Source organism: Narcine bancroftii, chromosome 11 (assembly GCF_036971445.1).
Source record: "Narcine bancroftii isolate sNarBan1 chromosome 11, sNarBan1.hap1, whole genome shotgun sequence".
NCBI lineage: Eukaryota > Metazoa > Chordata > Chondrichthyes > Torpediniformes > Narcinidae > Narcine > Narcine bancroftii.
This window is the reverse complement of record NC_091479.1, coordinates 79725028-79739361: the sequence shown is the minus strand read 5'-3', so window position 1 is coordinate 79739361 and position 14334 is coordinate 79725028. Positions and strand designations below refer to the sequence as shown.

The 14334-nt window shown below is 40.1% G+C and overlaps 1 protein-coding gene across 10 annotated transcripts in view; it reads left to right on the top strand.

Moving 5' to 3' along the window:
- The window catches only part of LOC138745991 (DENN domain-containing protein 2A), a 153846-nt gene that overhangs the window by 135192 nt on the left and 4320 nt on the right, over nucleotides 1-14334 (top strand). For 7 of the 10 annotated variants that reach the window (XM_069903643.1, XM_069903644.1, XM_069903642.1 and 4 more), the window contains 4 exons: nucleotides 8039-8216; nucleotides 10596-10637; nucleotides 11405-11513; nucleotides 13985-14224. In XM_069903643.1, coding sequence (XP_069759744.1) covers nucleotides 8039-8216; nucleotides 10596-10637; nucleotides 11405-11513; nucleotides 13985-14224 — 569 coding nt within the window. Of the gene's footprint in view, nucleotides 1-397; nucleotides 604-1711; nucleotides 1860-5571; nucleotides 5727-8038; nucleotides 8217-10595; nucleotides 10638-11404; nucleotides 11514-13984; nucleotides 14225-14334 lie in introns of those variants that run through there. The other 3 variants (XR_011346643.1, XR_011346644.1, XM_069903647.1) reach the window with 3 other exon arrangements.

Here is a 14334-nt window from a genome sequence, read left to right as displayed (position 1 = left end):
TATCTGCGCTATGTAGTCTGCATGAATCTTGTATATTCCACAGAGATTGCTCTTGTTATTCTCAGCTTAGCTTCAGAGAGGCCCAGTCTGCTGAATCTGTCCTCGGTACCAACCCCCTTATCCCAGGAGTCATTTTGAGGTAATTGGTTTCTCCATCACAAATCGACATCTCCACTCACATAAATAATCCTTCCTGTTCACCTTGTTCTGTCTCTCATAATTTTATACCCCTCAGATCCATTAACCTTAGATGCATCAACAGCTGGAAACTTGCCACGTTCCAAGTGCCATGTTCTTTGACATTTGAGACTGTGTTGAAGCTTAGCTAAAATCTACATACACTGGAACAAACACATTACCCTCACTAATAACTTGTAATATCTTTTTAAATATGTAGGCAGATTCAATTTGCCCTCAGAAAAATGTTTGTGAATGTCAAAGTCGTTTTAAATGAATAATAATGGATAGATGGAAGCTAATGCCAATGTATCCAGGAGGGTGTAAATCTCAGCTACCATACATCAAATGTTGGTTATTTAAAACAAGCAACATATTGTAAACCAGGAATGTATGAAGAAATCTGTCAGCCACTAAAGCAATCAGGTAATGTTGCTCGGGATTCAGATTGTGAAATAATGCTTCATCTCATCATGTGAGAAATCTTGTTCCATCTGGGAATAAAGTATCTAAGGTTATGGTGGAGTTCTTGAACATACTGTTCAAAAGTTCATCATCTAACTGAACTGCAGAATCAATTGGAAAAGTAATTTCCGCTTGAAGTTTTAGATCACATTATGTCATAGAACCAACAGAGTAACATTAATATAATGTTACTGATGGTTGAGAGAATGAGTTGGCCCAGCTCAATTGGCAGTGATCGGGCCAGTGTATTGGTGAACAATTGCTTTCCTTGGATGAATTGTTGATCAGAAGATCTTCTGTGGTCAGTCCTGTGAATAATCAATCATAGTCGATGTTTAAGGAGAGAATTACATCCAAGATCATGACCATTCAACTTCCTAACTCCAGAGTAGGAAATAATGATACTTAAAATCGTGTATTCCTTATAAATCTTATGTTTTTGAAATAACAAAAAAAGGTTCATTTCACCTTGGAGATCATGAAAAGGAGTTGTAGGGAAATGTTTTGTTGTGATTTTATAGCTTCCAGCAGGATTCTATTATTATTTTCAAACAAATTTGTGACTAGTTGGTGCAATGGGCATCACTGATGAGCCCGGTTATCACATCAACTCCTTTGGAATTTGTGCTCTTTCTATAATGTTATTGTAAAAGTATCAGTTTCTAGCATATCTCTGAAAGAAGGGGGAATATGTTCAAAATGAAGGAATATATACGTAGCTGTTTTTAATCTGAATAATTCAAGCCCACTGCTAGTAATTAAAAGGAATTACAGAAGTATTTTAGAAGAAGAAATATATTTATAAAGTATCCAATTTAAAATGAATGAAATGTAAACTGCTGTTAAATTGTAGATCCTTTTAAAGTCAGTTGGTTAGTTGTATCACTTGGTGCTATAATCACTGATGTGTCACACATTCCAGGCTCAAGTTAGTTCTTGGAGAATTTGGAAGGAATGCTGTTATATCTGGGTTTTTTTTTATTACCATGGAAACCTCATCAAGACTCCAGAGAGAACTTGGTATCCAGTTGGGTTCTTGTCAAATAGGTTTCATTTTACTCTTTTAAAGGGAGATGCTGTTAAAGTCTGGCTTGCAGCCTGAGAGATCTGAAAGTGACATTGGAAATCTTCTGGACAAGATATCTTCTCAGGAGCAATAGAGATCAATCATCAGAAAGTCTTCACTTGTTGGAATGCAGCCCAGCACTTGTAAAGGGGTCTGACTATTGTTTTTCTTTCAAATTTAAGTCTTAAGGGGGTGGGAAAATATTAACGCTAAAGTCCTGTAGCCAGCCAAGTGGAGGAAGAGCAGAACAGATGTTGAACACAAATGATAGTATTGAAGCAGCTGGAAATGTGAGGCCTGTTCGGCGTCATCAGTGTTTGCAAGAAACAATTACTATTTTTCCTCTATCCATTGCTTCAATTGATCATCCATTGAAAATGAAGCATTGCTCTTCAGGACCTCTTTTTTTTCGTCTACAAATTAAAATTTTAGGATAGATACAGGGAACGTGAAATAATCAGAAAAAATGGGCCCCGGTTTAAAAAAAAAAGATAAAATAACCGTAACCCAAAATTTTCGGACTTGGATCATTGCTTCAAAATTTAATGTTCCTCATCTACACTGTTAACATTCTCATTACAAATTAATTCCAGTTAAATTATCATGTTAATTTGCACATGTTTATTTTCCATGTTCATTTTGCAGTTTTCTATTAGTTAGATGCATCATGTATATGTCTGCAACAAAGAATCCCAACGCTGACATCTATTTAATCACGGTGCGGATATCAAATGTTTATCTTTCTACTTACCAATTGGTGATTACACTCACCAGAAGATTGGCCAACCCTTTCATTTAATCCTGACTCAAGAAACCGGCTGTGAGGAACTGACTTGAAGTGACCAGAGCAACTCTTTTAAACCTTTCAAATGTGAAAAAGTGCTGGTGTTTTTCTCCCTGGAACATCTGCGGAAATGATTTTCTGCACTTTTTAAAGAGAGGAATGTTTGAAACTGGAATGCAAAAAATGCAGAGGATGGATGGAACCAAGTGTGGAAATAGCATCTCAGTCTTACAATAAAATGAGTGACAGAAATGTGGATGGACTGATGAGAAGCAGACTGATCAGCTCGTGTCACTTCTACAGGGGTCTATGCCCCACACAGTCCTCTTCCTATGACTTATCAGTGGATCCTTTTATTCCTTTATCACTTGTGTACAACATCAAGCTTCCCACTGCTTCACATGGTGCCATAGTCCTTGCACAAGCCCTCCTTAGGCTTGATAAGCCCTAATGGTTTCCTTCTTAATACAGTAAAAACCCCTGCGTATACGGCACCTATGGGGATTGGTAGATGCTAAATAAGTGTTTGAGATTGCATGTTGCATGGATTGGCGAACTAACGGTGAGGCATGCCAATTTTAAACTTCCGTATTTATACTTATTTTCCGCAATATTTTTTCCAGTTGCTTGAGGCTGCCGTTTGCTTGAATTCTGGATAATAGAGTGTTTACTGTATAGCAATGATCCCCTTTTACCTCCCACTTCCTCCTTTACCCCACCCCAGTCCTTGCTGGCAGTCCTACTGATTCTTTTAATGGATGGCTTGTTAATATTTGGGATCCAGATACTCCTGAAGTTGTAAAGTTACTGTACATTTTGTGGCTTAGTTCGACAACACCACCATCTGCAATTTGCTGACGATACCACAGGAGTGGGTTGTATCGAAAAGGGGTGATGAGTCAGCAAACAGGAGGGAGACTGCAAACTTGGCTGAATGGTGCACTAAAGACCAACTCACACTCAATGCCACCAAAACCAAGGAGCTGATTGTAGACTTTAGGAAGAGAAAACTAGAGGTGTACGACCCAGTGATCGTTGGGGGATCTGAGGTGGAAAGGGAGAGCAAATTTAAATTCCTGGGTGTCTCAGAGGATCTTTCACACTATATGCTAATGTCATCGTGAAGAATGCATGTCAGTGCCTCTACTTCCTCAGGAGTTTGCAGGGGTTTGGTATGACATTGAAAACCTTAGAAAACTTCAACGTGTGTAGTGGAAAGTGTGCTGACCGGCTGCATCATGAACTGGTTTGGGGGCACCAATACCTCTGAGCGGAAAGCCCTGCAAAAGGTCATGGGCACAGCTCAATACATGTCAGGCAAAACTCTCCCTACCACCGAGAAAATCTACGTGGATGCTAGCGTCAGAGAGCAGCAGCAATCATCAATGATCCACACCACCCAGAACATGCTCTGTTCTCACTGCTGCCATCAGGAAAGGGATATAGGTGCTACATGATTCACACCACCAGATACACGAACAGTTGTTACCCCTCCACCATCAGACTTCTAAACAAGAATCAGACACTCATTGAAGGACTCTAACATTATTTATTACTGAATATTTATTTTTTTCTGTATTGCACAGTCAGTTTGTTTATATTTCTTTCTTTATTTCTTCACACTTCTCTCTTTTGTATTATGTATCCTGAGCACTGCTGATGAGTATAAATTCTGCCTGGCCCACAGGAAAATGAATTTCAGGGTTGTATGTGATGTCATATATGTACTCTAATTTGAACTTTGAATTTTTGCTATTCAAAATGAAGGCAACGCCTGGAGCTCCAACATAAGATGGTGGTACATGAGTATGTGCATTCTTTATGCTCTATACAAAAGGTTTGCAAATAAATTTTATCCGAGTCTGTGTGGCAGCCTTGTGATCCTTGATCTATCTCAGTGTAGTTTCCAGAGCAGGCAGTGAGAAACAGCAAATCAATCAGGCTGCACTCAGCCACAGTGTGGGATGTGACAGCCAAGGAAGTGGATGACATTGCAGAATGTTGAAGCTGAGAAACATACCATTGCAAAGCAGAAACATACAGGGCAATGCCAACATATGCAGACCAGAAGAGATGATAACTATAACAAAGGAGTGGTTATCATATTACTGCTACATTATCGGTGATTACCTGCTAACTGTTACATACCCAGCAGAAACATGGTGATCGTAAATCACTGCAACTTCAAATTCCAATGGATCCCGTGTCTCTTCCCAAACATCTCCCAGAGATCTTCCAGGGAGGAACTACTACTTTAAGCAGAGTTTATTTATTTAAGAGTTTAAGTTCCTGTGTGAGAAGCAGCTGACATGCTCAGGGAGATGGGACGGAGTTCACTCTTTTCAAATTCTGATGTTCCTGGGCCTAATGGAAAGCAGCTGTTCCAATATTTTTTTTCTCTCCACCATATCCTGAGGCACTGTCACATCCACACCACATATAACTCTGCTACAAACACATTGTGGCCTTTCACTGGATCTTGCCAACGTCTATTGATGCATTTAAGTCAGGAGAGTTAAAGTGGGAAAAAAACACCAAACAATCCTCTCCAACATCGGTGATTGTTCGGAGTCAGAGGAATGGGATCCAAATCCACAGTCTGCACCTTCATTCACTAATTTGTAGGATAGTGGTCCAGTTTAACAACAACAGTAGTGGAAACATATTAAGATAATTGTATTCAATTAATGTTGACATGTTGGATCTTGTGTTGATTTCTTTTGCCTTGTATTGAATCTATTGCATTATCACAGTCATAAAGTAAAATGAATCCCTTTGCCTTTTTATTAAAACTTTAAATCTTTTTCCAGATTATGAAAATATAAATTTTGAATTTATTGTGACTTAAATTTATTGCATCTTTTAATTGGCTTGTTTATTCTTTGGTTTGAAGAGCATTTAAATACTGGGAAAGGGACATGTTCCATTTTGGGTATTTGTTCAGAGAGTGGAACTCACACAAATGTAATGAACTGGATATTTCTGACCCTTCATCACAAGTAGGAAATGTTATCCATGTTTCTCACAGATGTGCCCTGACCTGCTGAGTGTTTCCAGCATTTTTTGTTTTTCAATGCAGGTACATAATCTTTTAGCCAAAACCCTTGGGACCAGACACTTTTTGGAATTTGGAATTTTCTGGAAAATAAAATAATAGTAACAGCGATTCAGTTAAGTAATTGTACTGATTTCAGATTTGTGCAAAACCAAGACACCCTGCAATTAGAAGGGTCTCTGGACGGGGTGGGGGGTGGGGTTTGTGGCGGTGCTGGAGGGAGGGATGGTGTGGCCATGTTTGATAGGGTGGGAGCTGGTAAATGAAGTGAGATAAAGATAGACCATAAAATTACTAGTATCAGTTTCTGGTCATCCCTGTCACTGCGAAACTTCAAAAACGTATCTTTCTGCTTCTTTAAGTCATATATGGTGGTCGTTCCCACACCATAATCTTCAGTAAGACACTGCACAGATACACCACCATCAAGCTTCTGCAATTACTCTACTTTCTGCTCTATCAATAATGACAGACACTTCCTTTTCTGCATCTCTGTTACCCATAGGAGATTCTGCAGCTCTTTTTGACATTTTCACAGTTTTCAAAGTCTGTGAGCAGTTGAGGCATGTCCGACTGGTAGGATAATTGAGAAGTGCTGGAAGGGGGTGGGCCGCGTCACATCATGTTTGGCACCAAACACGAGCTTTGATGTGCAGACGACATGGTGATCGTAAATCACTGTAACTTCAAGTGGAAAAAATGGTTGGTTTTCAGAGGTTTCGGTTTTCAGAATTTCCGATAAAAGATTATGAACCTGTATCTGCAATTTTTGATTTGCAAGCAATCAAAAGATGTAGATTTAGCAGGATTGTAGTAGTGTATTGGTGCAAAATGATGCTGAGCAGACTTTCATTGTGGGCCTTATTTGTACACGGAAAGCCAGGAACAACTCAGTTGGTCTCACAGCGTCCATTGGAAGTAAAAATATATTGCCGATATTTGGGCCTGAGCCCTGTATATCTTCATCTCCTATGGACGCTGTGAGACCTGCTGAGTTCCTCCAGCATTTCTATATGTTTTTACTGTAATCACAGGGTTTGCAGACCTTCATGTTTCACATTTGTACACACCCATCACCAGTTGTCATTGATTGTTCACTACTCTGTCCTGTGAGAGGAAAGTTAAAGTCTTGCAATTTATTTGAGTGATTAGCTGTGAATGTTCATTGTGTCCAATGTTTGGGTGTGTGGCTTGGAGGCTTAGTAAATTCATGATAAGTAAAGTAGGCCTAAAGAAAATGCTAGGTCCAGGTACTGAGGATGTTTGCTATATAAGTGAGCAGTGTGAGATATGGAAGATGATGTTTAAAGATGAATTGATTTTGACTGCACATGTGAGGTCAATGAAGTTCTTTTGGCATTGTTTTTAATGGGTCAAGTTGTGGATTTCTGCCAAACTGCCTCCTTGGCTTTCTAATGCACCTTCAACTTGCACAGCAGGGGAGTCACACTGTAGGTCAGAGGATCTAACTTCCTGCTCTAGTGCTGGACTTTCCTCAAGTTCCAGAGATGCTGGATGTACTCTTAGTCTGGCTCTCGACTTTACACGAGCAGAGGGTAGATGGAGCATAAACAGGGATCCCCCCGCCATCAGAATAGGCCTACCTATTAGTAAATCTAAGTTTTTGTTTATTTCTCTGAGTACTTGTTGTTTTAAAATCATTAACAATGATTTTAATTGTATTATATTTTTCTTTTTTTTAAAAAAAAGCATGGAAATCATTTGTACTGTTTTTGAATGTAAGGGACATTTTAAAAATGTGAAAAGTGCTATTCACAACAGCAAGGTTTATAGACTGCTGGGAGAGGGGGTGCTGTCACCAGAAGCCCTGAGTGTGGGATTGGAGCTCCTCTCCTAGCAGTGACCTTGGAATTGTCTCCTGCCATTGCTGTTTTAGTGTATGGAATTAAAGAACTGAATGTATATTAGAAAGTCAGGATGTTTCCTCTTGATCATGTTCAAGATCGTGCACAGAGCAAGCCAGTTTGAATTGACGTTGGGGACGTGAAATTGTACCTCTGATGCACTGAGGCAATAAACAGATTGGGCGCGTCCTGGATGCTGAGCTCATGATTATGGCAGAGAGCATGAACTTGGCCAAACAGATCCATATTAATCATTACAATCCCACTGCCCACATTTCATTTTAACACTGTGTTTGTACTGCTGTTTGAGACTCCAGCAAGTAAATTTGATTTTTAATAGTTGTCAAGTAAGTATTCTGTATATTAACTTAACAAAATGAAACCTAATGTAGTTCTCTTGTTGACAGATATTAATTCTGAACAAAAATTGATCAAAAGAAAAATAATAAGTTGTAATCATTTAAATCTTGGTATGCACACCACAACACAGTACTGAAAACAGATTCCTTTGGCTGGTGGTCTTGTGTTTATCAGGACTATTAAAATGTGTTCAGAGACCGATAACTGTGCGGCCTGCTCTCAGGGAGTACAGAAATTCTCAGCACTTTTTTATTCTCCATTTGCAGCACCCTATCCAAGTGCTGCCACGCAGTGATGGCTCTCCTATATCCTTTTGCCTGGCAGCACACCTACATCCCTGTGCTACCTCCATCCATGATTGACATCGCCTGCTCTCCCACTCCATTTTTGATAGGACTTCTCTCCAGCTCTCTGCCCAAGCTGAAGGATCTGCCACTCGAAGAGGTAGGTAGCAGTGTTTTATTCAGTTATGCCATGAATTATAACAGTGAAGTGAATATTTGTTACTTGGTGCTGAAACAATAAAGGATAAAGCTGAACAAGACCTAGAAGATTTATTCAGTCAATGCATATTAAAAATTAACTACTTAGCCAATATAAAAGAAAACAAGATAGAAGAAGCTGTGGTCTAAGTATGCAGTGCTCTGATCAGACCACACCTTGAGTACAGAATGGTTAGTTTACTAAACCAAAGGAAACAATCCTCCATCATAGACAGCACTGAGGCATTTGCCTGGTCACAACTATCAAAGAGGTGGAATAAGTAGGAAGATGGGAGAAGTTGCTCCTTTTAGCCTCCATGTTCTTGCCCAAGATGGAACAAGAAGTGAAATAAAATTTGATTTTACTGAAGGGAAGAAATCACAGCTTTAAACAATTATAAAGGAGAATTTAAGACTGATGCCAAACATTCTTTTTCCATATGATTGAAATAAAAACTCCAGTTGTGTGTTGGGTCTTGATGCTCTATCTAAATGGATGATTAAAAAAGATTTGGTGGCTTCCTAATCTTTGGACTTCTGTTCTCCAGCGTCCTTAGGAACACAAAATAAATCTTAAAAAACCCAACCGATACTGGAAATCTAAAACAAAAACAGGAAATACTCAACAGGTCAAGAATCCTCTGTGGGAAGAGACACAGTTAATGATTCAAGCCCATTTTACATAGAGCTTTCAAGATGGATTATCCCTGGATTTTGTATGCTTCACCTGCCTGCTTGAATGCAGGAAAGGTTAATCTGTGTCAGGTTCCCTCCGAGTCGTACCATCTCTTGCCTAAATGGAAGAGAGCTGAAACCGGCTCTAGATGGGGATGGCTGATGACATTGTGATGACATCCTCATCCTGTGCCCCCACCCCAGCTATGTGGCCTAAGCCACTGGGTGCTGGGGCTGGAGCTCAGCACTTAACCAGGATATCCCTTGACCTGCCTGCAGGAGAGCGGCACATGACCTCCTCACAAATGACTGCAGCTCATTAACCTTTGCTCTTAAGTGTTCTAGTGAAGGAAAGGGAATGTTTCCTCCTCTTGGAGGGAGTCACATCCAGCCGAGCCAGCATTAAAGCCTGGGCAGCTTCTCGGATTAGTTTGAGAGCGAACGCTCCAAGTCTTAGTTCAGAGTTCCTTGCCCTTTTGCACACGGCCACCCACCACCTCCCCCCCCACCCCCGGCAGGATTGTAGGGATGGGGAGACAACAGCCACTGCCTTAAACTGAGCGAGGATGTGTGGAGGGAGCAGTTGGGTGAGTCTGCCCATTCCTCAATGGTGGCACACCCTAGGGATTTGTCTGCAGACAAGTTTATTTTCCTTCTTTCACACGAGTAAACAATTTAAATTCAATTAATTGCGAATACACATTAAACTGAAAACCGAACTGCAACAGCTCGTATGAAAATTAAGTTAAAGCATGGAAGCATTGCAAGAAAGTGTAAGAGAGCGGGGCACCATTTAAAAAAGGAATTTCATAAGAACCAGGCTCTATCGCAGACGTGAGACCCCAGCCTGGTCAGCTCACAGTAAACTGGTCTGCAACAGTTGTCCCACGACTCCTGTCAGCTACCAGGACAGATTCCCAGCGAGGTTTTGAACTTTCAGCCCAATTAGAACTGGTGCATTGCTGGGTGAATGTAAATATCGTGCTCTGAGCCCCCAAGCCCCCACGCCACAGCAGAGGGCAGTACTGCTGTGAATCACATCCTGCCCTTTTTGCCCTGGGAAGTCAGATCCCTATGTAAAAGGACTCAGCAGCGTGAACGCTGAATCCACCTTTCAGATTTCCCTTTTACGTAGATAGTGAGATGGGCAATAAGGTGGCTTCTCGATGAAAAAAGGGCTACAGATTAAAAATGAAGGGTCTGATAAAGATCTTCAGCCTCAGCTTTTCTTCCCACTGATCTGCTGAATTTTTACAGCCGTTTCTATCTTTGCCTTGGAGCACTGATTATTTTAAAAAAACCTAAATGATATGAGGGTCTTCAATAAACAATGTACTGTGTCATTCGCACAACATCCTCTCACATTAGGGCCTCTTTGAATCCAGTTCAGCTATAAATAACAGCCTTCTGCAGTGAAGAATCTGCTCTCTCCAAACTCGTCTGGTCTCTGAGGCCAACCTTCCATTGACTTCATCCTGTGCATACCATTAACCAGCCAACTTCCCAGTGATGTTGGTTTCATGGTTTGTGAGTTGAAAAATCTTCATTTAACATTTTGTCTACAAAGTACAATATATTTTTCTCTGACACCTTTAGCTTATGTTACTTTTGTTGATTGGTTGGAGGGTCTGAGATTAATGGAATGAAAATATCTTTTATTTTTAAGGTGCTTGTAGTTAATCTTGGGGCAAACAAGTTTCTCAGGCAGGTGAGTGATGCTTCTGTTTCATAGATGAATAGGATGATGACATTTGGATTGCAAGTGTGCCTAGAGGACATGTTGGAAAAGCAATCCCACATTGGAGGATGAGGAGAAACAGGCGGGGGAAGGACAAAGCCTTCTGCCATTCCTTTTGTATCATGCCCATAAGAGAGATGGAGTCAGTGGAAATAAATATTGGGAGTGATGTAAAATTGACTCATGATTCTCTAATAAATGTTCAGAGTCAAAGTCAACCTCCATAACGTTGGTTCAGATTAGTTAGTGACTCCAGTCTCACTGACTGTTTTAATCCAACCAAAAAGGGTTCAAGAACTAGCTCCTCTTCAGAATGGCCCAAAGGACTTTGCATGTGATGTATAATAAAGTACATCTTCAATATATTCCTTCCTCTTTAGATGGCAATTGTAGATTTGATATTCAAGAAGCCAGTCCCATAAAACAAAGTGATAAGATTGACCAGTTAATCTGGGTCTTGTTAAGAGATAAAAGTTGCTGAAGATTCTGGGCAAAACTTTAAGCACTTAAAAAAAAAAGTTGCCAAAGGACTTTTAAGTGTCAATTTTGGATTACTCTTTGCTTGGTGCCTAAATGGAACAACTTCCAATGATATGTGGCGTACCCTAGGCAGTGTACAGACCAGTTACTGTCAGCACAGAGACAGGTGTCATGGTTGGTACCTCCAGTAAATTGCCACAGAATCCTAATGGTAATGTTCACTTACGTGACTAGTCACTATTTGTCTCCTTTATCAGGTGGATGATGAGTATTCCATTCTACCACGTAAACTGCAGGTGACACTGGAGCATGTCTTGGAAATGCGTAATGAATTGGTCATTCAAGAAGAGGACACTCTCCTGGATAGTAAGGGAATCAAGAAACCCCTTCTAATGCCTTTACAGAACTAACAGGAGTGGCTGAAGATGAGGGATAACAGAAAGTAAACGTGCAGTTTGCAGCACAGATTGTAGGATACCCTAATCTGGCAATTAGATGATTGCAAAGTTGAGTTTCAAAATTACCTGCCCCATGATCCTGTCAACCTTGCTAAAAGCCAGGTCACAAATTCTGTACATGATCTGTTGTTGTCCTCATGGGATGGACAAGAAATATTTTGGATTTAACTCATATACTTAGGTTATTGGATGTGTCAGATAGGCAAAACTTTGCATTTATTTGGTGTCTGGCTGTTCCAAAGTAATTTTCCATCATTGCAGAGCAGTTACATTGAAATATTGGATATACAATTATATTTTATCACACCTAACCCAACATTGATCTGATAATGACGAGATGATTTGTTTTAGTCCTTTATCGGTTCTAGAGATCCTCAAAATAATGCCATGGATTTTTTTTTTTCTTCAGTGGTGTCAAGTTTTAACGCCTCATGATCAGTTGGCACCATTGATAATGTGATGATCCCTGATTTGTGCTGAAATCTTAGATTTTATTCAAATTTCTGGAGTGGGACTTGAATCCTCACTCTAAACTGTAACTGCTCTGAGCCAGCACTCTGGTTCCATCACTTGGATTATCTCTGAATCTGTTCAAAGCAGTGCTACAGGTGCTTCCAGATTGCAGTGTAATCCGTAAATGGGTGGGCTAGGTTCATTAATAACAACAGATAAACTGGAGATAAAACATAAAATGAAATAAATGACACAACAAAAAAAAGGACATCTGTCCTGTTTACGATGCTGTTGAAAAGTGATACCTGTGAGTCCTGATGAAGGGTTCCAGCCTGAAACATTGACTATCTATTGTCTTCCATGGATGCTGCTTGACCTGCCGAGTTTGTCTAGCGCTGAGCGTTGGCCCGCACTAATGCTTTTTTTCCCACTTGATCTGAATCATCTTCCATCATACTTTTAAAATATATCAAAAGAATCACAGTGTAAAATAGTTCAATAACATTCCTTTATAAAAATAGTTAAATCTGTACTCCTCTGATATTTAAAATTACATTTTAAAAACACAAGGCCTGGGCTCATGTGCCTTAAACAAAGTCCCATGTCTTTTCCACCAAGAAGTCCTCTCCCTTTAAGAAAAATTCAGAAGAATAAGCCATATATCCCTTCAGATGTAATTCAACCACCCTTTGAAAAAAACTGAACTGGAACTAAAGAAATTGTAACTGGGAACAAATCTATCCCAGCTGAGCTATTAGATTCTGTCTACTCAGTGATACTTTAAGAATATCCTCTCACCTCATTGCCAATCCTCTCGATACAATGTTAAACTTTAAAATATTTGTCTGTTTGAATTGTGTATTAGCACGTTAAAGTTATTAGTTATTACAGTTTTGCAGTGTGATGCTTGAAAATGACACAAGTGCTATACCACCAAATTATTGCCCCATATTTTCCCCGTGTCTGCATGGGTTTCCTTTGGATTCTCTGGTTTCCTTCTACCATTCAAAACGTACTGGAGTTGTAGGTTAATTGGGCAGCACGGGCTTCTGGGTCAAAGAAGCCTGTTACCGTGCTACATGTCTAAATGTGGGAAAAAAAAAATCTCAGTCCAAATTAGGGCGGCACAATTGTCGTGGTTAGTGCAACACCTGTTCAGCGCCAGTGATCAGGACAGGACCTGGGTTCAAATCCTGTACTGTCTGTAAGGAGTTTGTACGTTCTTCTTGTCTGTGTGGGTTTTCCCCATGGGCTCCGGTTTCCTCCCACTGTTCAAATTGTATCAGGGGTGTAGGTTAATGGGGTGTAAATTGGGCAGCATGGACTCGTGGGCTGAAATGGCCTGTTACTGTGCTGTATGTCTAAATTTAAAAAATTAAATTCATATGCTAATAATTCAAATGCCCCTAGCCATAATTTGTTCTATACTTTTAACTATCTCTTAAAGTGCACTGTCTGCTCATTTGTTTACTCTGTTTCATCTTAAAGCTTTAGAGTTGTTTATTCACACCTTCATGTTATTGATACTATGCTTACGTTCTAACCATTTCCAACATTTTAGTACATAACTAGGGATAATGTCCACGTCAGCTGCAGGCTCATTTGTGGCTGACAAGTCCGCTGCCTGTCCTGCATCGGACTTGTCAGCCACAAATGAGTCTGCAGCTGACGTGGACATTACCCCTCCGTAAATCTTCGTCTGCGAAGCCAAGCCAAAGAAAAAAAAGTTTAGTGCATCCAAATTCAACTCTTTATTAATAATCATGGGAGATGCCACTAATGTAAGATGACATGAAAAGCAAATGAATACAGGAAAGCAGAAATATTAATTTTTAATCATTGAGGACATTATCCTCATGGGTCAATCCAAGCCCATCTGATCAAATAGATGCTGTTTTTTTAAAAAAAATGAATTTCACTTTCTAGGTCTTGGTTCTCTGAACACTGTGGTATCTGAGACCTTCGTCCGCTTCTTTGTGGAGATAGTAGGTCACTACTCCTTGTACATGTCTTCCAATGAAAAGGATGAACGAATCTTCCTGTGGGAGGCATTTCGCAAATCCATCACGTCAAAAAGTGTTCGTCGATTCCTGGAGGTTTTCATGGAGACGCAGATGTTTGGAGGATTCATTCAAGATCGGGAGCTGAGGAAGCTCGGGGTGAAAGGTGAAGATTTGGGTCATGGTACCGCCTCCTCCTTCCTCTCTTTTCTCCCACCACTTAAGTTAACTCATTCACATCTTTCGTCAGCTGGTTTCCCTACATAAAACAAATGA